General features: G+C 44.8%; 1 protein-coding gene across 1 annotated transcript; it reads left to right on the top strand.

Annotated features, from left to right (window-relative positions):
* Window positions 1-4768: 4768 nt before the first annotated feature.
* On the top strand, window positions 4769-7285 carry LOC123434152 (UPF0496 protein 4-like). The gene is made up of 2 exons (XM_045115495.1): window positions 4769-4924; window positions 5504-7285. Exon 2 carries the CDS (start codon window positions 5508-5510, stop codon window positions 6870-6872), a length of 1365 nt encoding a protein of 454 aa, XP_044971430.1. The 5' UTR covers window positions 4769-4924; window positions 5504-5507; the 3' UTR covers window positions 6873-7285.
* The last annotated feature ends 17988 nt before the right edge of the window (window positions 7286-25273 follow it).

Raw genomic sequence — 25273 nt, 5'->3', positions numbered from 1 at the left:
TAGTATTTAAACCATATTTATGTTATTTGTAAAGTACTAAAAACAATTTTCATAAGAATCAAGTATCCTATCAACTTCGGTAACACATCTTTCACATAGAAAAGTAAAGTGACAGTCACGCAACACGCAATTATCACATCCACACAATGTTAGACGAGGATGTATCATGTAAGAATAACGAAAAAAGCAAGAGACAATGCTATATGCTCGGATAGTGTTATATCGAGATTTACCGTGAAAGAAAAAGGAAAAAGTCAAGGCCATCTACATCGAAGAACTATAGCTTTGATTTTTCGTAGAACAAACTCGGTTAGCCGTTTAGCACCCAAATCATGCGAGGCAAACATTTTTCTAAGACACATTTACCGGGTTGCACAGAAATAGCTCAACACATGTACTAGAATCAAATATGAAAATAGAAGGAAGAAAAAACACCAAGCACATGTTAAGGCAAGAACAATATAGAGCAACAAGTACCGCGGAATTATATAACACACTTCCTCTAATCGATATAAATCGTCATTGATTTAGTACAACTTTGTGACAAGAAAACCCGGCCAACATGTATATATATATATATCATATTAATGAAAGGCCAAAAAAATCTCGACTACACCTATTTCACTCTTGCTTATGCCTACAACCCACATTAGTAGATGAATTATAGAAAATATTATGACTGTACAAAGTAAAGAGCTAAGTTTCACCCACAAGAATTTTTTTAATTACACAACCCCTAAAAAATGCAGCGATATGCAGGCTCCTCAAGGAGGTGCCTCGTCCCCAAAATATTAGAGTTTCTCTATCTCCCGTCAACGCCATTGCCGATCTGCCTCGTTTCCAGTGGCCTTAGCGCCATGGGGCGCGGTGGTTTCGGCCCATGCCTGTTAGAGGGCTTCATTTTTCGACATTTTTCGAGTTTTATTAGGATTTGTGTCCTGATCAAAACGACGAGGCAGCGATGGGTCCTTGTAAATGTAATAGGATTCTCCCTGCCTAACCCCTATTTCGGTGGTGCTTTTAGTATCGTCACTAGGCGTGTGGAGATGTCTTTGGTAGATTTGTCTTTCTTGAATTTTCCCCGATCTGATTGTTGTTCGTCTTTGTTCATATGTCTTCAGGTTGGATCCTTTTGATCTAAGCTAGTGTTCATCGACGACGGCTGCCGTCCCGGTGCTCTGGTCCTACGGGGCCTTAGCATGACGACTTCTTGACTGTCTACTACAACAAGTTCTGCCCCAGCTCCAACGAGAGAGGGAAGATGACGGAGCGCCTTCGACTAGATTCAGTGCTTGTAGTTGTCGTTAGATGGTATACGAATATTGATGTAGTCTTTATTATTTATGGTGTTCATTGTACTTTCATGATTGAAGATGAATAGATCGAAAGTTTTCCAGAAAAAAATCATTGAAAAGGAACAAGGGTCTTTTGTGGTGCGTAATTATTTCCAAGTGTAATGGACTCAACGGCTTGGTGACATATCATTGGCATATAGAGGCATGGAAGCTTCACACCCTCCTTTTTACGAATAAGCTTCATAACCTCCTTCAAAATCAAATAAACAAATCAGTCAACAAGTTCTAAATATTGATACCCATTTAATTGTCGTGGTTGATTTTAGCGATAAAGACAACAAATGTAAATATTTCCAACCATTACAATTATTGAAGAAATCCATTTTATTCAAATGGATTCAATATGACTATTAAATAAATCCCAAACTTAATTATGCTGATATAATTAAATCAACTCAAAAAATCACCAAAATGCATGGAAGTTATGGTATGCATATGTATGCCACGTTCACATTCGTTTTGGACACCAATAACCACCATACTTGTGGTGGAAGCAACACCCGACCACACGCCTCATGATCACATATTGGGTCATGTCATCGCATGCACGCATTAGTGACAAAACTGATGATGTCAGCATAAATCTTTCATCTTTTCAGTTTTTCAATGTTTTATTTCTTTTAAAAAATTCAATTGAAAAACTGTTTTAATTATTATATCCTTCGTGACTAGATCTTTGAAATTAGATCTCATATCGATATATTTCGATCGCTTTTTTTGGAGTTAAAAGTTGTCATATTTATTGCATATAAATTGTCATTATGATTACACTGAAGTTGTCATCATATATTTAAACTACTTTTTATTCTATGTTTAAAGTAAATTTTGACATGTTATAAAAAAGAGAATTAAGAAACTAAACTTGCCATGATGGATTACTAAAATTTTCCATGATCCATGAAATAGGTTTGACATGGTTCATAAGTAAAAATGAAATCTGGGGCCACTCAATTTAGAAATGCATGGTCAATGACTCGAATTTGCCATGAACCATAAATTAAAATTGCCATGATGAATTACTTAAATTTGCAATGATACATGTAGTAAAATTTGTCATGGTTCATACAAAAAATATTTTCCATGTTCAAAATACTAGAATTGTCATGATCGAAATACTAAAATTATCATGATGTGTAACTCAATTTGTCATGATGAATTACTTAAAATTGCCATGATCCATGAATTAAATTTATCATGGTTAATTACTAAAATTTGTCAAGGCAAATTAATTAAAATTGTCGTGAAAATTTGTTGAAATACAATGGTAGCTTTAAATCTAGAAGTAAAAACTACATGAAACATGTCATGGCAACTTTATTATAAACACTATAGCAAATTTAGTGTAACATCATGTTAACTTTTGTCCAGAAAAATATCGTCGAAACGTATCAATATAAGATCTAGTTTTGAAGATATTGTCGAGACGAAATTAATGGTAAAAATGAATTTTTAATTGGATTTTTTATTTAAGAGATAAAACATTGTAAGTCAAAAAATAAAAAGATTTTGATTATGTCATATGTTTAATGTGGCAAGATGGATGATTGTGTTGATGTGTGGACTATGTTGCCTCGTCTCACATGCGTGTGCATTATCATTTAGGTTTTTTTTTTTGCTTTAGGAAATTCTTTTTCCCAAATGATAATGTCAATACGTGTGGCATTTCTATACTTTGTCCACACGTCTTAATCTTTATTTGTTCTGTTTTGCACGAATCCTGACGATTTTTAATGAAATTAAAGTGTCACGTAGGCGTTGTGTGGTGTGTGGGGGTTAGAGCACTCGCCCACACGAGCTGCAGCGCGCGAATGCCAGCTGCGCCGTGTGGGTGAACCAGTCCTGGCCCACACAGATATCATCCAGTACACGCCGTATGGATGAACTGCTCTTTGCCCACACAACGCTTGTACGGTGATAGATGACAAGTACAATTGTGCATATGTGGCAACTAGTTAATCACACATGACAACTATGATTTACCTACATGACAACTATGGTTAAAACACACGTAACAACTAGTTAATCACACATGTCAACTATGGTCGATCATACATGACAAATATGGGTTGACCACACGTGGCAACTACCGTTAATTAGACATGGAGACTATATAATTAACCAAAACAGAAAACTTATCATGATTTACAACTAAAGTTGCCTTGTCCGAATAACTAAAGTTGCCAGCAAAAAATGTTAGGACAAACTTGCTTCATGCCACATGTACGATGTGAGGATGAATAACTGTTGTTGGACGTGAGACACGAAATAGCTGCGCGAGAACGTGTGTTCAATTTTAATGCCCACACATACATAATCATGTGAGTTGCCTTGTGGGTATGTCACACAGAATCGTGTAATCGAATATCCATTATATCACGTGTGGCAAATATGAAGACCCGTTCTTTTAAAGTTCTTTCTATTTCTTCTTGTTGAGATGTGACATATGCTTAGAGCATGATTAATGGAAGAGCCCACTGCAGGCTCTAAGGATGTACCATGTCATTTTATAGCTATTGTAAAAGTTAGCTCATATAATAGGATGACTACATGTTAGCTGTTAGATGTACTGTATCATTAATTGTTTGCATGTGAAAAAGCATAGGGTACTCACGTGATTGAAAGACAGGTGGAAACGGCAACCAAAAGTACCTACACCGGCTGCATGCAGATGCTTTATTCTAGTTTAGCATGCTGCAGCCCGTCAATAACAGAAGCGCCCGCTTCATTCTCTCTCTCCCTTTCTCACTCTGCCACATAGGATTTTGCTTAGAGCATGGTTAATAGTAGAGCCGACTACCGGCTCTATGCCATTGCCATGTCACTTGTAGTCTTCGTAAAGCAAATCTCATATAATAAAGCTGGCTGCAAGCATTGGCTATAGCAGTTAATGTTTACATGTATGGAAGAGATAAAAACACAACTGATTGGAGAGGAGGGAGCCGCGACAGCCTTCAACCATTGCATGCAGTTCTTTTCTCTTGGGTATTGTGGTGTAGCCAGGCGACAATTGAAGCGCCGGCTCCCTTCTCTCTCTTGCTTTCTCTCCCCTCCAGCTAGACTTTCTCTGACGTGGAAGAGCTTGTAGCCGGCTGACTAGGTACTAGTATACTTGCTCTTACATGGAACATCTTGCAGCCTGCTGATTAGGACCGAGGGCAGACACGCCACTGACCACCTGGCATAAAAATGGCACAGATCGACAAATGAAAATCGTCGTGCAAACGCAATCGGATGGCGATTGGCGCAGCTGGAGCGCACTCCAGGTAAAACGGAAAAGAAATCCTACCACAGAAGGTGGGGAAAAGGAAAATCGCAGCCCAACGGCAACGGGTCACTCACGCCCGCGCGACCCATCCAAGCCCGCCCTAGCCCTAGCCCTAGCACTAACGGCGTACTGCGCGTCTCGAACTTTCTGCCTCCCCCATTTTCTAACCTATCCCCTCTCTGTGCCACCACCCTCGTACCAAACGGGACAAAACAGAGCACACAACTTCCCCCACCAGACGCCGCAAACTTACCCCAAAATCCCCAATCAAGCTCGAACCGGATCCGACGCGCATCGAATCGAGGTAAGCTGTAGCACGATCTGTTCACTGATCTCGATTTTCTGCTTGTTTGGTTTCGTGGGGACTCGCTATTTGTGCCCAAATTTTAGGGGCAAGTTTCAGTGAATCTAATGTCAATCAGGTCGGCTCTAGGATTTAATTGGTGCGGGTTCTACCTCTAGCTTGGTGGATCTCGCGATTCGAGTCCTGTTACTTAGCTATCCATGATCTCTCACAGGGTTTCCTGATTTCAATAGCCTAGCTTGCTTCTTTAGTTATGAGGGCTGCTGTAGTAATGTGTTCTTCGTGTGTCGCGGTTACTGCTGTTGGTGCGGTCCAGTGAGCCGAGAGAAGTGCCGCTAGGATTTGTAGCTGTGACACAAGCTTATCTGTGAGGTCAATCACGAAAAGAGATTCTAAAACGAGTCTACGAACCCTGCGCTGTTTCCACGCTGCCAAGTACTGACAGGCACCATATGCATCGCTTGGCTATCAAACGAGCACGTTTCCTAATTATTATGTATTGTTTGGATGCTTATGTTCTTACTGTTTGCGATGTGGCGTGCTAATTGAAGGTTATGTGTCGATTATTGTGTGCCGCAGTGAAATGAGCCGCCCAGACGACGGACATAGGTCTTTCTTCCCCGTGGGGAACCCCTTCCGGGTCATCCTTCCAGGAGGGCCTCACCTGCCTCGGAAGCTCCAGGCGCTGCTCAAGTCATATGAAGATGCCCTGGCCCTGAGCTTGAGGAAGCTAAAGCCGGAGAATGCCTTGGAGGTCCTCACCCTGTCCTGGATGAGGCTTGCTGTGGATTGCTTGTCAGAGCTGCATGCCAACATAGGCACCCTGATAACCGAGCTTGAGCTGCCTGTCTCGGATTGGGATGAGAAATGGGTGGACATTTACTTAAACAGCAGCGTGAAGTTGCTGGACATCTGCATCGCGCTAAGCTCGGAGCTCGCTCGGTTGGACCAAGGGCAGTTGCTTGTGAAGTATGTCCTGCATGTTTTGGATACCAAAAGTGGTGTGCCGTCATTGGAACAGCTCAAGCGAGCTGAGGTATCACTTAAGGAGTGGATGGACAAAGTGGACACAGCGCGCCCAAGGCTCGACGGCTGCTCAACGGCCTTGCAGGAACTTGCTGAGAGCCTTTGTCTGATGAAGGTCAAGAATTCTGCCAAGGGGAAGGTCCTCATGAGAGCTTTGTATGGAGTAGAGTCTGTGACGGTCTTTACCTGCAGCGTCTTTGTGGCTGCGCTGTCAGGTAGTCCCAAGCCATTGGTGGAGTTGCATATCCCTCAGAAATTTGGTTGGTCACAAGCCTTCAATGATCTTCATGCTACCATCAGCGGGGAAGTCAAAAGGCGATTATCCAAAGGAAGTGTTTCAGCTGTAAAAGAGCTGGAAGAAGTTGAAGCATGTGCCAGAAAACTGCATGCATTGACTAGGACTGCTCAGCTTGAAGAAGAAAATGACAACCTGGCTTGTGCTGTCAGCCTTTCAAAGCAAATGCTGATGCCTGACAGTACTGAACAGAAAGGAGGCCCTGAGTGTAATCTTAAGCTAGCTGATGACAGTACCCAGGAGTGTGAAGTGACCATGACAGAGAGTAGTACAGAAGAAGGAACACAAGAAGCTGAAATGATGCAGGAAGATAACACCCGCTATGAGAATAAGCTGATCGCGCCTGAGAGTATCAGTGAAGATAACAACATAATTGGGACAAATGGCTTCGTAGATGAGAATATCGCCATCATTCCTGAGAGAACCAGTGTCTCGGAAGGTAGAGAGCAGCTGCTGGACTGTATCTCCAGCATGTCGAAAAGCGCCGAGGGGCTTCGGCTCGGGTTGGATTCCTTGTCAAAACGAGTCGGGGACTTCTTCCAGATCGTGCTTACAGGACGTGACGCATTGCTCTGCAATCTAAGGATGTCCGATGCAGCAAGCAAGGTCACCGAGGTTAGGTCTTGATGCGCTACGATTCTGCTGTGTATGTATGTCTTCTTTTGGTGTAAAACATGTGTATATACGGCTTGGCAGCACATACTTGTACACCGCTCTTCTGACCTGTGGCCCCTGCTCAGCCTCACCGGAACTGTTGGGGCACCGCATTTCAGCGGCGATGTGCATAATCTTGGGCTGTCAGTTGTGTTGTGTGGGGTTGTATGGTATGTGTCGTAGGTTTTGATAGTCCTTGTGTTCTTCGTTTTGTCGAGTAGTAGTAGACAAATACTGAGTTATTAGTGGTCAGTATCAGTGGAATGCACAATGCCGAGAGGACAGTAACTGTTTCATATATGTATGACGAAGTGTGTTGCCACTTGCCAGTACTGTTAGAGGTGAAAGGTGGGTGTCGTGAAGGGGAAAGCAAAGTCTTTGGATTATCTTGCTTTTCATATGCTTCAGGATGTAAATGGCGGTGGTGACCACTTGTCCCACATATGCCATCCACTTAAAAAGAGTTAAATGGCATACCTGGACTCCCATTTAAATTAAATGGAATACATGGGTAATGCACCAAAGCCCACATAAGCCAGTGGCAACCGGGACCAATGCGAGTCTATTAGGCTGAATCTGTTGTGATTGAAATGAAAGAGAGATGTAAATGAAAACAACTGTCAATTTTATTCCTTGATGATGAACTTTATATGTCAGGGAAAAACGGTTCCCGCATCGTGGGAAAGATTCACGTGCGGTTACAAGTAGGGATTAACTTAATTAATTACATAATTAATTAAACTCTAACACTCCCCCTAATCTATACTTGTCCTTGAACGTGTTCATCATCTTGTAATAGTCTCCTCCAAAAACCCCGTGGGAAAAATATAAGGAGTGGTGTAGTATATGCAGCTAAAACTCCTTCAAACCCTGTGAGAAAATAAGGAGAAAATGATACCGCATATAATGGTTATTGCCTCCGTTAACTCCATATGAAATGTATCCATAGAATAAGAGGACAATAAATATGTCGTATATACTTTTTCTAAAAACCTCGGTGGAGAAAATAGATAGTATGACATGTGTTCTTATGTTGATATTACCTCATTAAAAACCTTGATGAGAACCTCTAGAGTAAACTCATAAAGGGAAAAGAGTGTAATATGAGGCTTTGAACAGGAACAGTTCAAGAAGATACTCCCCCTGACTCTTGCAAATCTCGGAGCCGTCGCATACCAATTCCATGAAGGTATTTCTGGAATGTTGAAGCTGGTAGAGACTTTGTGAAAAGATCAGCGAGATTATCACATGACTTGACTTGCAAGATGTTGATTTCACCACTTTTCTGGAGTTCATGGGGATAAAACAACTTAGGAGCAATATGCTTAGTGATATTGCTCTTTATGTATCCTGTTTGCATCTGTGCAACACAAGCCGCATTATCTTCATAGATAATGGTAGGTGATTCGATAGAACCAATTCCACATGACTGTTGTATGTGGTTTATCATTTTGCGAAGCCAGTGCATTCACGTGATGCCTCATATAAAGCAATTATTTCAGAATGATTGGTAGATGTTGCAACAAGGGTCTGTTTCGAAGACTTCCATGATATAGCAGTTCCACCATGTAGGAACACAAAGCCGGTCTGCGATCTGGCATTATGGGGATCAGATAAATAACCAGCATCTGTATATCCAATTATACCAGAGTCCAGTTTTTCCTGGAACTGAAAGAATAGGCCAAGATCCTTTGTGCCTTGGAGATATCGAAAGACATTCTTGACTCCCGACCAATGGCGTTTGGTGGGAGCTGCGCTGTGTCTAGCAAGTAGATTTACTGCAAATGCAATATCAGGTCTTGTGCAATTTGCAAGATAAATAAGCGCTCCAACATCACTGAGATATGGAACCTCGGGTCCCAAAATCTCTTCACCATCATCCCTTGGTCTGAACGGATCTTTCTCTACGTCTAGAGATCGAACCACCATGGAAGTTTTAGATGGGTAGGATTTGTCCATATTGAATTTCTCCAATATTTTCTGGATATAGGCAGCTTGGTGTACCATTATTCCTGAGGTAAGGTGCTCGAGTTGGAGACCCAAGCAAAATTTCGTTTGACCCAAATCCTGTTGGAAATATGCCCTAGAGGCAATAATAAATTAGTTATTATTATATTTCTTAGTTCATGATAATCGTTTATTATCCATGCTATAATTGTATTGATTGGAAACACAATACTTGTGTGGATACATAGACAAAACACTGTCCCTAGTAAGCCTCTAGTTGACTAGCTCGTTAATCAAAGATGGTCAAGGTTTCCTGGCCATAGGCAAGTGTTGTCACTTGATAACGGGATCACATCATTAGGAGAATCATGTGATGGACTAGACCCAAACTAATAGACGTAGCATGTTGATCGTGTCATTTTGTTGCTACTGTTTTCTGCGTGTCAAGTATTTATTCCTATGACCATGAGATCATATAACTCACTGACACCGGAGGAATGCTTTGTGTGTATCAAACGTCGCAACGTAACTGGGTGACTATAAAGATGCTCTACAGGTATCTCCGAAGGTGTTAGTTGAGTTAGTATGGATCAAGACTGGGATTTGTCACTCCGTATGAACGGAGAGGTATCTCGGGGCCCACTCGGTAATACAACATCACACACAAGCCTTGCAAGCAATGTAACTTAGTGTAAGTTGCGGGATCTTGTATTACGGAACGAGTAAAGAGACTTGCCAGTAAACGAGATTGAAATAGGTATACGGATACTGACGATCGAATCTCGGGCAAGTAACATACCGAAGGACAAAGGGAATGACATACGGGATTATATGAATCCTTGGCACTGAGGTTCAAACGATAAGATCTTCGTAGAATATGTAGGATCCAATATGGGCATCCAGGTCCCGCTATTGGATATTGACCGAGGAGTCTCTCGGGTCATGTCTACATAGTTCTCGAACCCGCAGGGTCTGCACACTTAAGGTTCGACGTTGTTTTATGCGTATTTGAGTTATATGGTTGGTTACCGAATGTTGTTCGGAGTCCCGGATGAGATCACGGACGTCACGAGGGTTTCCGGAATGGTCCGGAAACGAAGATTGATATATAGGATGACCTCATTTGGTTACCGGAAGGTTTTCGTGCATTACCGGAAAAGTTTCGGGCTCATCGGTAGTGTACCGGGAGTGCCGGGAGGGGTGCCGGGGACCATCGGGAGGGGTGTCACGCCCCAAGGGGTCTCATGGGCTATGGGAAGAGATAAACCAGCCCCTCGTGGGCTGGAATAAGTTCCCACTAAGGCCCATAAGGTTTGAGAAGGAAAAAACACAAGGTGGAAAGAGTTTCCAAGTGGGAAGGTGGAATCCTACTCCAAGTAGGATTGGAGTAGGACTCCTCCACCTCCAATTTCGGCCAAACCTTTAGGTTTTGAGGCTGCCTCCTCCCCTCCCTCCCACCTATATATACGGAGGTTTTAGGGCTGATTTGAGACGACTTTCTCACGGCTGCCCGACCACATACCTCCATAGTTTTTCCTCTAGATCGCGTTTCTGCGGAGCTCGGGCGGAGCCCTGCTGAGACAAGATCATCACCAACCTCCGGAGCGCCGTCACGCTGCCGGAGAACTCTTCTACCTCTCCGTCTCTCTTGCTGGATCAAGAAGGCCGAGATCATCGTCGAGTTGTACGTGTGCTGAACGCGGAGGTGCCGTCCGTTCGGTACTAGATCGTGGGACTGATCGCGGGATTGTTCGCGGGGCGGATCGAGGGACGTGAGGACGTTCCACTACATCAACCGCGTTCACTAACGCTTCTGCTGTACGATCTACAAGGGTACGTAGATCACTCATCCCCTCTCGTAGATGGACATCACCATGATAGGTCTTCGTGCGCGTAGGAAATTTTTTGTTTCCCTTGCGACGTTCCCCAACAGTGGCATCATGAGCTAGGTTCATGCGTAGATGTCTTCTCGAGTAGAACACAAAAGTTTTTGTGGGCAGTGATGTGCGTTTTGCTGCCCTCCTTAGTCTTTTCTTGATTCCGCGGTATTGTTGGATTGAAGCGGCTTGGACCGACATTACTCGTACGCTTACGAGAGACTGGTTTCATCGTTACGAGTAACCCCCTTTGCTCAAAGATGACTGGCAAGTGACTGTTTCTCCAACTTTAGTTGAATCGGATTTGACCGAGGAGGTCCTTGGATGAGGTTAAATAGCAACTCATATATCTCCGTTGTGGTGTTTGCGTAAGTAAGATGCGATCCTACTAGATACCCTCGGTCACCACGTAAAACATGCAACAACAAAATTAGAGGACGTCTAACTTGTTTTTGCAGGGTATGATTGTGATGTGATATGGCCAACGATGTGATGTGATATATTGGATGTATGAGATGATCATGTTGTAATAGAAATATCGACTTGCACGTCGATGGCACGGCAACCGGCAGGAGCCATAGGGTTGTCTTTATACTAACGTTTGTGCTTGCAGATGCGTTTACTATTTTGCTAGGATGTAGCTTTAGTAGTAATAGCATAAGTAGCACGACAACCCCGATGGCAACACGTTGATGGATGATCATGGTGTGGCGCCGGTGACAAGAAGATCGTGCCGGTGCTTTGGTGATGGAGATCAAGAAGCACGTGATGATGGCCATATCATGTCACTTATGAATTGCATGTGATGTTAATCCTTTTATGCACCTTATTTTGCTTAGAACGACGGTAGCATTATGAGGTGATCTCTCACTAAAATTTCAAGACGAAGTTGTGTTCTCCCCGACTGTGCACCGTTGCGACAGTTCTTCGTTTCGAGACACCACGTGATGATCGGGTGTGATAGACTCAACGTTCACATACAACGGGTGCAAAACAGTTGCACACGCAGAACACTCGGGTTAAGCTTGACGAGCCTAGCATGTGCAGACATGGCCTCGGAACACATGAGACCGAAAGGTCGAGCATGAATCGTATAGTTGATATGATTAGCATAGGGATGCTTACCACTGAAACTATTGTCGACTCACGTGATGATCGGACTTGAGATAGTGGATTTGGATCATGTACCACTCAAATGACTAGAGAGATGTACTTTTTGAGTGGGAGTTCTTAAGTAATATGATTAATTGAACTAATTGTCATGAACATAGTCTAATGGTCTTTGCGAATTACGATGTAGCTTGCGCTATAGCTCTACTGTTTTTTTATGTTCCTAGAGAAAATTTAGTTGAAAATTGATAGTAGCAAACTTTGCAGACTGAGTCTGTAAAACCGAGGATTGTCCTCGTTGCTGCGCAGAAGGCTTATGTCCTTAATGCACCACTTGGTGTGCTGCACCTCGAGCGTCGTCTGTGGATGCTGTGAACATCCGACATACACGTTTCTGATGACTACACGATAGTTCAGTGCAAAGTACTTAATGGCTTAGAAGCAAGGCACCGAAAACGTTTTAAACGTCACGGAACATAAGTGATGTTCTAAAGAGATGAAATTGTGATTTCATGCTTGTGCCCTTGTTAAGAGGTACGAGACCTCCAACAAAATTCTTTGACCACAAAGTAAAGGAGAAAAGCTCAATCGTTGAGCGTGTGCTCAGATTGTCTGAGTACGACAATCACTTGAATCAAGTGGGAGCTAATCTTCCAGATGAGATAGTGATGGTTCTCCAAAAGTCACTGCCACCAAGCTTTGAGAGCTTCGTGATGAACTATAACATATCAAGGATAGATACAATAATCTTTGAGAGATTCGCGACGTTTGACACTGCGAAAGTAGAAATCAAGAAGGAGCATCAATAGTTGATGGTTTGAAAAACCACTAAGTTTCAAGAAAGGCGAGGGCTAGAAGGGATACTTCGTGAAACGGCAAAACAGTTGCTGCACTAATGAAGAGACCCAAGATTAAACCCAAACCCGAGACTAAGTGCTTCTGTAATAAGGGGAACAGTCACTGAGGCGGAGCAACTCTAGATACTTGGTAGATAAGAAGGCTGGCAAAAGTCGAGAGAAGTATATTTGATATACATAATGTTGATGTGTACTTTACTAGTACTCCTAGTAGCACGAGGGTATTGGATACTGGTTCGGTTGCTAAGTGATTAGTAACGCGAAATGAAAGCTACGGCATAAACGGAGACTAGCTAAAGGCGAGGTGACGATACGTGTTGGAAGTGTTTCCAAGGTTGATATGATCAAACGTCACACGCCCCCTTTACCATCAGGATTGGTGTTGAACCTAAATAATTGTTATTTGGTGCTTGCGTTAAGCATGAACATGATTGGATCGTGTTTATTGCAATACGATTATTCATTCAAAAGGAATAATGGTTACTCTATTTGCTTGAATAATCACCTTCAATGGTTTATTGAATCTCGATTGTAGTGTTACACATTGGTGCCAAAAGATACGAGTTAAATGATGATAGTACCACTTACTTGTGGCACTGCCGCTTGAGTCATGTTAGTATAAATTGCATGAAGAGGCTCCATGCTGATGGATCTTTACTCACCTGATTTCGAATCACTAGTGACATGCAAATCATACCACATGAGCAAGGCCTTGTTTTCATTGAGATGAAACAAGATAGTAACTTGTTGGAAGTGATACATTTTGATGTATGCAGTCCAGTGAGTGTTGAGGCACGCAGTGGATATCATTATGTTCTTACTTCACTGACGACTTGAGTAGATACAGGAGTATTTACTTAATGAATCACAAGTCTGAAATATTGAAAAGTTCAATTCTGTTTCAGAGTGAAGTTCGTCGTAACAAGAGGATGAACTGTCTACGATATGATCATAGAAATGAATATCTGAGTTACGAGTTTTTGGTACACAGTTAAGACAATGTGGAAATTGTTTCACAGTTCATGCCACCTGGAACATCATGGTGTGATGATGTGTCTGAACGTCATAGCCACGCACTATTTAGTATGGTGCATGCTGGGATGTCTCTTATCGAATTACCACTATCGTTTATGGGTTATGCATTAGAGACAACCACATTCACTTTAAATGGGGCACCGCGTATTTCCGTTGAGATGACACAGTATAGACTGAGGTTTAGAGAAATCTAAACTGTCGTTTCTTGAAAGTTTGGGGCTTCGAAACTTATGTGAAAAAGTTTCAGTCTGATAAGCTCGAACCCAAAGCGGATAAATGCATCTTCACAGGATATCCAAAACAGTTGGGTACATCTCCTATCTCAGATCCGAAAGCAAAGTGTTTGTTTCTAGAAACGGATCCTTTCTCGAGAAAAGGTTTCTCTCGAAAGAATTGAGTGGGAGGGTAGTAGAACTTGATGAGGTTATTGAACCATCACTTCAACGAGTGTGTAGCAGGGCGTAGGAAGTTGTTCCTGTGGCGCCTACACCAATTGAAGTGGAAGCTGATGATGGTGATCATTAAGCTTCGAATCAAGTTACTACAAACCTCGTAGGTCGACAAGGTCGCGTACTGCTGCAGAGTAGTACGGTAACCCTGTCTTGGAGGTCATGTTGTTGAGCAACAGTGAACCTACGAGTTATGGAGAAAGCGATGGTGGGCCCAGATTCCGACAAATGGCTGGAAGCCATAAAATCCGAGAGAGGATCCATGTGTGAAAACAAAGTGTAGACTTTGGTAGAACTACTTGATGGTCATGGGACTATTGGGTAAAATGGATCTTTAAAAGAAGACAGACAATGATGGTGATAAGTCACTATTAAGAAAAGCTCGACTTGTCGCAAAGATGTTTTCGACAAGATCAAACAGTTGACTATGATGAGTCTTTCTCACTCGTAGCGATGCTAAAGGTCTGTTAGAATTATGTTAGTAGTTGCTGCATTATTTATGAAATATTGCACGTAGGATGTCAAAACATTGTTTCCTCGACGGTTTCCTTGAGCAAACATTGTATGTGATACAACCAGAAGGTTTTGTCGATCCTAAAGATACTAGCAAGTATGCAAGCTCCAGTGATCCTTCAATGGACTGGTGCAAGCATCTCGGAGTTGGAATAAGCACTTTGATGAGATGATCAAAGATTTTGGGTGTGTACAAGGTTTATGAGAAACTTGTATTTCCAAAGAAGTGAGTGGGAGCACTATAGAATTTCTGATAGGTATATGTGGTTGACATATTGTGGATCAGAAGTAATGTAGAATTTCTGTAAAGCATACAAGGTTGTTTGAAAGAAGTTTTCAAAGGAGTACCTGGATTATGCTACTTGAAGGTTGAGCATCAAAGATCTATGGAGATAGATCGAAAGCGCTTAATAGAAGTTTCAACAAAATGCATGCCTTGACAAGTTTTTGAAAGAGTTCAAAATAGACCAGCAAAGAAGGAGTTCTTGGTTGCGTTGTGAGGTGTGAATTTGAGTAAGACTCAAAACCCGACCACGGCAAAATAAAGAGAATAGATGAAGGTCGTCTTCTATGCCTTAGCCGTAGAATCTAAAGTATGCCATGCTGTGTACCGCACCTGAAGTGTGCCTTGACTCAAAGTATGTTGAGAGGTACAGAGAGTGATCCATGTTTGAATCACTAGCAGCGGTCAAAATTTATCCTTAGTAACAAATGGACTAAGGAATTTTTCTCGATTATGGAGGTGGTTAAAGAGTTCGTCGTAAAGGGTAACGTCGATGCAAGCTTTGACACTAATCTGAATAACTATGAGTAGTGAAACGGATTCATAAAGTAGAGTGGATATTTGGAGCATTTCCGAATAGCACGTAGTAGCAGCATCTATAAGATGACATAAAGATTTGTAAAGAACGCACGGATCTGAAAGTTTCAGAACCGTTGACTAAAACCTCTCTCACAAGCAAGACATGATCAGACCCCATAACTATATGGGTGTTGGATTCGTTGGAATCACATGGTGATGTGAACTAGATTATTGACTCTAGTGCAAGTGGGAGACTGTTGGAAATATGCCCTAGAGGCAATAATAAATTAGTTATTATTATATTTCTTAGTTCATGATAATCGTTTATTATCCATGCTATAATTGTATTGATTGGAAACACAATACTTGTGTGGATACATAGACAAAACACTGTCCCTAGTAAGCCTCTAGTTGACTAGCTCGTTAATCAAAGATGGTCAAGGTTTCCTGGCCATAGGCAAGTGTTGTCACTTGATAACGGGATCACATCATTAGGAGAATCATGTGATGGACTAGACCCAAACTAATAGACGTAGCATGTTGATCGTGTCATTTTGTTGCTACTGTTTTCTGCGTGTCAAGTATTTATTCCTATGACCATGAGATCATATAACTCACTGACACCGGAGGAATGCTTTGTGTGTATCAAACGTCGCAACGTAACTGGGTGACTATAAAGATGCTCTACAGGTATCTCCGAAGGTGTTAGTTGAGTTAGTATGGATCAAGACTGGGATTTGTCACTCCGTATGAACGGAGAGGTATCTCGGGGCCCACTCGGTAATACAACATCACACACAAGCCTTGCAAGCAATGTAACTTAGTGTAAGTTGCGGGATCTTGTATTACGGAACGAGTAAAGAGACTTGCCAGTAAACGAGATTGAAATAGGTATACGGATACTGACGATCGAATCTCGGGCAAGTAACATACCGAAGGACAAAGGGAATGACATACGGGATTATATGAATCCTTGGCACTGAGGTTCAAACGATAAGATCTTCGTAGAATATGTAGGATCCAATATGGGCATCCAGGTCCCGCTATTGGATATTGACCGAGGAGTCTCTCGGGTCATGTCTACATAGTTCTCGAACCCGCAGGGTCTGCACACTTAAGGTTCGACGTTGTTTTATGCGTATTTGAGTTATATGGTTGGTTACCGAATGTTGTTCGGAGTCCCGGATGAGATCACGGACGTCACGAGGGTTTCCGGAATGGTCCGGAAACGAAGATTGATATATAGGATGACCTCATTTGGTTACCGGAAGGTTTTCGTGCATTACCGGAAAAGTTTCGGGCTCATCGGTAGTGTACCGGGAGTGCCGGGAGGGGTGCCGGGGACCATCGGGAGGGGTGTCACGCCCCAAGGGGTCTCATGGGCTATGGGAAGAGATAAACCAGCCCCTCGTGGGCTGGAATAAGTTCCCACTAAGGCCCATAAGGTTTGAGAAGGAAAAAACACAAGGTGGAAAGAGTTTCCAAGTGGGAAGGTGGAATCCTACTCCAAGTAGGATTGGAGTAGGACTCCTCCACCTCCAATTTCGGCCAAACCTTTAGGTTTTGAGGCTGCCTCCTCCCCTCCCTCCCACCTATATATACGGAGGTTTTAGGGCTGATTTGAGACGACTTTCTCACGGCTGCCCGACCACATACCTCCATAGTTTTTCCTCTAGATCGCGTTTCTGCGGAGCTCGGGCGGAGCCCTGCTGAGACAAGATCATCACCAACCTCCGGAGCGCCGTCACGCTGCCGGAGAACTCTTCTACCTCTCCGTCTCTCTTGCTGGATCAAGAAGGCCGAGATCATCGTCGAGTTGTACGTGTGCTGAACGCGGAGGTGCCGTCCGTTCGGTACTAGATCGTGGGACTGATCGCGGGATTGTTCGCGGGGCGGATCGAGGGACGTGAGGACGTTCCACTACATCAACCGCGTTCACTAACGCTTCTGCTGTACGATCTACAAGGGTACGTAGATCACTCATCCCCTCTCGTAGATGGACATCACCATGATAGGTCTTCGTGCGCGTAGGAAATTTTTTGTTTCCCTTGCGACGTTCCCCAACAAATCCTTCATCTCAAATTCCATCTTTAGGTGATTGCGTGCTTTATCAATATCTGGTGCATTGCCGATGATGTTGAGATCATCAACATACACAGAAATGATGCAAAATCCTGTAGAGGACTTCTTGATGAAGACACATGGGCAATCATCACTATTGGAGTAACCTTTCTGAAGAAGGAACTCACTTAGTCGGTTGTACCACATCCGCCCCGACTGTTTTAAGCCATACAATGACTTATTCAGCTTTACACAATATATGTTGCGTTTTGCATTGTTACTCGGGATAGAGATACCGTCAGGAACCTTCATATATATGCCCGAATCTAGTGATCCGTAAAGATATGCGGTCACGACGTCCATCAACTGCATGGATAGACGATTTTGTACTGCCATAGATATAAGATATCGGAAAGTTGTTCCACTCATTACTGGAGAGTATGTCTCATTGAAATCAATGCCGGGTTTCTGCGTAAAACCTTGTGCTACGAGCCTTGCTTTATATCTCACCACCTCATTGTTCTCATTCCGTTTCCGGAGAAAAACCCATTTGAATCCCACAGGGAAAACATTGGGAGGTGTAGGTATTGCTTCAGTGAATACCTTCCTTTTGTTAAGCGAGGCAATTTCTGCTTGGATTGCATCCTTCCATTTAGGCCAGTCGGAGCGCCTTTGGCACTCGACGATAGACTTTGGATCATGATCAGTGGTAAGGATATCTGCAATCTTTTCAGCAAAATATATGTCGACAGTCGTAGACTTGCGGTCAAATGATTCTCCAGAATCAACATAGTTGATGGAAATTTCTTGCACCCCTAGAGACTCTTCGTTATTTCCCAATATGATTGAGTCTAGGTGTTCCGATGTTCCAGCTAGTTTGTGCACACTGGAGCTGGGTTGTGAAGGTTGCCCTTCTACTGGATGTAAACTACCCATAAGGTGTTCATCAACGTTGAATTGACTTGCATTTACTGATTTTGAGGATTTTCTCCTCTCTCTCCTTTGCTGCTTGCGAGAAGCAGGTTCCGGGTCAGCGGCCATACTACTCCCCCTCTTTTTAGGAACAGGGAGTTGAGTGGTTTTAGTTGGTACCTCCACTCTTTCAGGCGCATTCCTGGCTGGAATCAAGGATTTTGTAACACCTTTTAGATCAGTAAATGAATCTGGCAGATTATTTGCAAGATGTTGCAAAATAATAATTTTCCGAACTTGTAGTTCGGTCTCTTGAGTACGTGGATCAGAGGTTGAAATGGCAATGGCATTCCAATCAATTTCCGGGCATTCTTTCTGGTACTTGAAATCTCCCCCTAATGCCGGAAAATGTTCCTCGTCAAAAATGCAATCAGCGTGACGGGCTGTGAATAGATCCCCAGTAAGGGGTTCCAGGTACTTGATAATCGACGGTGATTTGTACCCCACATAGATCCCAACTTTTCTGTGTGGGCCCATGGATGTCCGCTGTGGTGGTGAGATTGGGACGTACGTAGCACATCCGAACTTACGCAGATGGGAAATGATGGGAGGATTTCCACGTACCAATTGCAGAGGGGAAGTACTGTGATATGCAGTAGGTCGCAATTGGATTAAGTCAGCAGCGTGTAAAATTGCATGACCCCAACACGAAGTTGGCAAGCTGCAATTCATTAACAAAGGTCTTGCAATGAGTTTGATCCTTTTAATTAGAGATTCAACCAAACCATTTTGAGTATGGACGTATGGGACAGAGTGCTGAACTTCTATCCCCAAGGCCATGCAATAGTCATTGAAAGCACGTGAAGAGAATTCTGCAGCATTGTCCATGCGAATTGATTTAATCCGATTTTCTGGATAATGGGCCTGTAACTTAATTACTTCCCGCATTATCTTGGCAAATGCATGGTTTCGTGTGGATAGAAGGCACACGTGTGACCATCGTGTAGGTGCGTCAATCAGAACCATGAAATACCGAAATGGTCCAGATAATGGTTGGATAGGACCACAAATGTCACCTTGAATGCGTTCAAGGAACTGAAGCGGTTCAGCTTGTATTTTAAGGTGTGATGGCCTCAAAATTAGTTTCCATGTGGCGCAGGATGTGCACACAAAGTGTGATGACTGAGGAAACTTTGACTCAAGCAAATTATGACCAATGGAATTTCTAGTAATTTTCCTCATCATCCCAACACTGGGGTGGCCAAGGCGATCATGCCAAGTTTGGAATGCATTAACATTCTGAAAAATTACCTTGTAAGCAACATGTTCTACGGGTTTGATGTACGTATAGTACAGTCCGGACGATAGTGAAGGAATTCTTTCAAGTACTTGCTTGCCATATCCGTAATCTTTTGTGAAGAGTAGAAACTCTTCTTTGTTGTCCTCATGAGTTTCAATGTGAAAACCATTTTTACGGATATCTCGAAAACTGATGAGGGTACGGGATGAATCGGGATACAGCAAGGCATCCTCAATTGTCACTTGTGTACCACCTGGGAGGGTAAATATGGCACGTCCAGTGCCAACAATTACCGTTTCGCGTCCAGCGATTGTCAAAATATCTCCATTCATCTTTTTCAGAGTCTGAAAATATTTCAACTCCCTCAGAATGGAGTTTGTGGTAGCACTGTCCACAAGGCATAATTCCTCTTCCATCGGATTGTCCCCGTAGAAAGCTATATATAAAAATGAGGAATTTTCAATAAGAAAACCTTATTTCATTACATAGAATACAATCTTATTATATCAAAGTGCTGATACAATATATAAATGACAACAATACTTATGTTCTATTACAATCATCACACATGGATATGATTTATTTAATAAATCAATCACTAAGGAGATAATGGGACTAATCGAAGTCTCCAAACATGTCGGTTGAGGCGTACTCAACCATCATGTTCTCCGTGTTTGTAGGATCCTCTGATGTATGGAGTGTCATGGTGTTGCTAGATCCGGGAGGAACATCTTGCGAACCACCAGCTCCATTGGTGCCATCTGGATGAAGGTTGAAGTTGGCTTCAAACCTTTTCCCGTGAGGTACTTTGCGTCCCTTAGATTGCTGATACAGAATTGCCAGATGCTTCGGGGTCTTGCACTTATTAGTAGGATGCGTGTAGCATCCACACTTGTCACAAAGCTTAGTTTTATCAAACTTGGGCTTTGCGGTGCCTTTCCCACGGTCCGAGTTTCCAGGCTTTCTGTTCCGGTTGCGCTTGCGTTTACCCTTTAAGTTCGATGGCTTGCCATGGGACGCACCAACAAACTTCCGTTTGTTCACGATGTTCATATGAACTTCAGGCAGAGGTTGGGAACCAATTGGACGCTGAGAACCATTCTTAGCGAGTAGTTCATCATGCTTTTCAGCCTGAAGTAGGATATGAATGAGGTCGGAATAGACTTGGTAGTCACGAGCGCGGTACTGTTGCTGGAGGACCCTTTTAGATGGGAGCATAGTAGACAGAGTTTTTTCTATCTTTTCCGCATCAGTAGGTTCCTTCCCGCAAAAGCGTAATTTGGAACTTATCTTATGAACCTCGTGATTGTATGCCCCGATGGATTTGAAATCCTGGAGTCGGATATGCGTCCAATCATGGAGTGCTTCCGGCAGGACAACTGCCTTTTGTTGTTCATACCTCGTCTTGAGGGCCTGAAACAGAGTAAGTGGGGATTCCTCCTCCAAATATTCAGATTTGAGATCTGGGTGGATATGGTGCCTTATGATGTATAAGGCGGCATATTTCTGTTCATCTCTCAACGGCGTGACTCCATCCGGAAGAGGATCTTCCGGAGTCTGGATTGCACGCACTAATCCACGGGATGCAAGAGCGATCTTGATGTCCATGGCCCAGGTAGGATAGTTGTGGGCATTGAGGTCGAGTGCATCGAACTCTCTTCCAGCCATTAGTTACCTACATGGGTAAACCAGAGATTATCGATTTACACCGTGGTAAATAAAAACCTTCATGGTTACGTTGTATTGAACGTTGCAAAATTTATGTTAACTTCAAGAAATGGGCTTGAAATCATTAGTGTGACTTTCAAATTGTTAAGTTTGACACATTGTAGATACGCCCCAAAAGAAAATTCGGGGTCCGTCTCTCAGAACTAGAGAGTATAATCTGATAAAAATCAGTAGATACTCATGTTTCTAGTACCTTATGTCATAACTTAATAAAATGTACGGGAGGGCACAATATTAAGCAATCATCATATCAATATGATAGAATGTAGGCTTAATCGTAGTGGCGATAATCTGCTATGCAGTAGATCAACTCACTACTGTGTGGTCCCAAAACATCAATTTGAAAGAAAAACACTTTGAAATTTTGCCAATCAACTCGTGCTCGTATTAAGCCAAAAGCTCAATTAAGACGAGGGGTTGATTTTTATTTGCAAGAAATTTAAAATCTCAATTACAAATAATATGGGTAATAAATCTCAACATGTAGCAAACATGGAAATATATATTACATCACATATATGCTGGAATACAAAGTACTCTACAGAAATTAAAACAGGAATTAAGCAGGATCTAAAACAGGGATTAGTCTACTGCTAGATCTACTGTTGATGCTACTGGAATTAACCTAAAACAGATATCAAATAGTACTAGTATACTACTGCTAGACCACGTGTGCTCTGCTAGATCTTTTCAACACCGCAGTACACAGCCATCTATTTAGTCACCGAGAGGATAAGGCAGAGCTCAGCCATTTATTCAGTCACCAGCCAGGGAGAGCTCCGCGCGTGCAGCACTGCGGCGTTCCCGGTGACGGGCGAGGGTGCCTCCGCCGAGCTCGTCCTCGTCCTCGTCAGAAGGCCCGCCCGGAGGCAGAGAGCCAGGCGAGGCGTCGTTCGCGAGCCCTAGTGCGGCCGGACTCCAGGAGCCAGCGCGCGGGGCGCGGCTGCTCGACGAAGAGCCCGCCGCCGCGAGGCCGAAGGGCATCAGCCGGCGGCGCGTCGGAGGGGTCGCCGGCGTCGGGGACGGCAGGCGCGGGCGCGGGGGCGAAGCCGGCGCTGCAGACTGCAGGCGCAGGCGTGGGTGCGCAGCCGGCGCCGCGGGCGCGATGGCGTCGACGGCCGCCGCGCAGGAAAAACTGCGGGCAGCGGAGCCAAAGCCGGAGGCGCAGGCGCCGGGCGGGCGGGCACGGGCGCGGAGGCGGAGGCTCCGGTCGGCGCGAGCACGGGCGCGCAGGCGGAGGCGTCGGTCGGCGCGGGGGCGGAGGCGGAGGCGCCGGTCGACGCGAGCACGGACGCGCAGGCGGAGGGGCCGGTCGGCGCGGGGGCGGAGGCGCCGAACGCGAAGGTGGAGGCTGAGACTCTTGCCGGCGCGGGCGCAGAGGCGGAGGAACCGCTCCCCATTTCGACAACCGCGGGGGTCGGAGACGGGAGGCGTGGCCCGGCGGCGCTGGTAGAGCCGACCTCGAAGATGGTGACGGGGGCCTGCTCGACGGAGTCCACGACGGCGACGGCTTCGTACCCGTGGAGTGGGCAAACTACCCATCCATGGGCAGAGCACCAAAAGCCCGGCGGCGGCGCTCCCTGTGCCGCGTCGGCCCCGAGCATCGGCGGGGCAGGGCCAGCGAGGAGCCAGCCGAGGGCATCCAGTGCGAGCGGGGCGCGGGGCTCGGCGCCAACTGCCGGATTCGCACCGCTCAGGGAGCGGGTGCCCAGGCCGTGACGGATCGCTCGGTAGCCACCGGCGCCGTGGCGGCGGCCGATGTAGCGACCCGCTCCATGGCGTCGACCGTCGAAGCGGCGGCGCTCTCCGAACCTGCGGTGGAGAGCAGCAAGGCGGCGACGACGGACGTCGTTCTGCAGCAGGCGACGAAGGTTCGTCGGCATTGAACGAGGCATCCTACCGTTTCTTCCTGTTGATCTCTTCTCGTCGAAGGCACTCTGGAAGAAGCAGTGCTGATAACGTGTTGTGATTGAAATGAGAGAGAGATGTAAATGAAAACAACTGTCAACTTTATTCCTTGATGATGAACTTTATATGTCAGGGAAAAACGGTTCCCGCATACGTCGGTTCCCGCATCGTGGGAGAGATTCACGTGCGGTTACAAGTAGGGATTAATTTAATTAATTACATAATTAATTAAACTCTAACAGAATCGACTTCGTGCAAGGCCACAGAGCAGAGTTAAGTGCCGATGGTCAGATTCCAACTTCCCAGGCTGTGCTCGCGTACTCGGCGAACTGCTCCTTGAGGTGCCCGACAGGTCGGTGGTGCTCGTCAACCCCAGCACCTCCTCGGCGTCGACGCCGACGACAGTCGGGTCGTTGAGGACGATCTCGACGGTGGCGCCCGCGGTCGCCGCTCATATCTTGGCCACGCCGTCAAGGGTCATGTCGAGGTCGCTCACGCAGTTGAAGATCCTCCCGACGGCGGCGACGGTGTGGGGGTTCTCCACTGCGAGCATGAGCATGCTGCCCAGGTCCTTGGCATGCGAGATGTTGGTCAGCTGCATCCCTGACCACAGGATCCAAGCGCAGCCGCGGCATGGGATGAAGGTTGCGGTGAGGGGCGCACTGCTAGTGCCGACGGTGGCCGCTCCGGCGTATCGAGGACCACCCCCCGAACCGGCCACGCCACTGGCGCCCCGGCGGGCCACCCGTTCAGCGACGATGCGACGTAGCACCTCCGACAGCGAGGGATTGCGGGACCGCGTGCAGTTGCAAGAGTCGTGCCCCGACACCTCGCATCTGATGCATTCGAAGGATTGCGGGAAGGCGGAGGCTGGACCCAGGGCGCCTCGAGCTAACGCTCGCCCTCAACCTGCCATAGACCCGACGAAACCTTCGCCTGCTCGGGGCGTTAGAGAAAGCCGAGGACGAGGAGAACCTCAGGCCCGAGACCACCGAGCGGTCCGCACGACGGGGAGGGGGGGGGAGGACGCCGACAACGAGCGGGAGCTAGAGGCCATGGCAAACACTGAGCAGAGCGAAAGCAGAGGACGGAAGGAGGGAGACACCGACGCCAGGAGGGCGGCGGCGGGAGGGGATGGTCGGCGCTGCCAAAGTGGCAAGCGACAGGAGGAGGTGGACGCCGGCGCCGGAGTGGCGCACGGCGGGTTCGAGGCGAGGGCTCATGAGCAGCGTTCTCTATGTATATCACACCTGCTAGTCGGTCTATTAAGTGGTCATATATGGACACCACATTAACAACATAACTATTAAGTGGTCTTTGACATAATCCTGTATAAACACTCATGGTTGATATGGACGAGTCCCATATAGTCCAGCAATATGATATGCTTAAACTTGTGTATTGTTATTCGTCGGGTGCTGGAGTGTTATTCGAATCTTTAGCAACATCAGGAACCAGTGGGTCGGCCGACAAGAACCTGTTACTTCTAGTGAAAGGATTCCATCCTAATTTTTAGGTCTGTTTGGAACCATAATAAATTATAATAATCTAGATTATGATAGTAGATTATATAATCTGGTTTATAAAAATAATTCAGGTAAACATGTTTGAAGGCTAGATTATATAAACTGTAAACCAGGTTTTCATTGAATAATGACCTGTCTGTCCTCTATTTTTTTTAAAAGAAGGAGGGTGGTGGTGGTAGGAATGTAATTATCTCCAACTTTACAAGGTTAATGTGTCATTAGCAATTCATAATTTAATTTTAGCTGGTGTATAGTAGATTATGAGTTTTTAGTAATCTGTCTATCTAGTTTTTATAATCTACACTATAATCTGTCTTGTTTGGAAACAAAATAGATTATAAAAGCTGGA

This window comes from Hordeum vulgare, chromosome 1H (genome assembly GCF_904849725.1).
Source record: "Hordeum vulgare subsp. vulgare chromosome 1H, MorexV3_pseudomolecules_assembly, whole genome shotgun sequence".
Taxonomy (NCBI): Eukaryota; Viridiplantae; Streptophyta; class Magnoliopsida; order Poales; family Poaceae; genus Hordeum; species Hordeum vulgare.
The sequence above is the reverse complement of the archived record's forward strand: the minus strand, read 5'-3'. Positions and strand labels throughout refer to the sequence as shown.

What these genes read in the sequence shown, in the direction of transcription:
- LOC123434152 (XM_045115495.1), top strand. Translation starts at nt 5,508, where the DNA reads ATGAGCCGCCCAGACGACGGACATAGGTCTTTCTTCCCCGTGGGGAAC.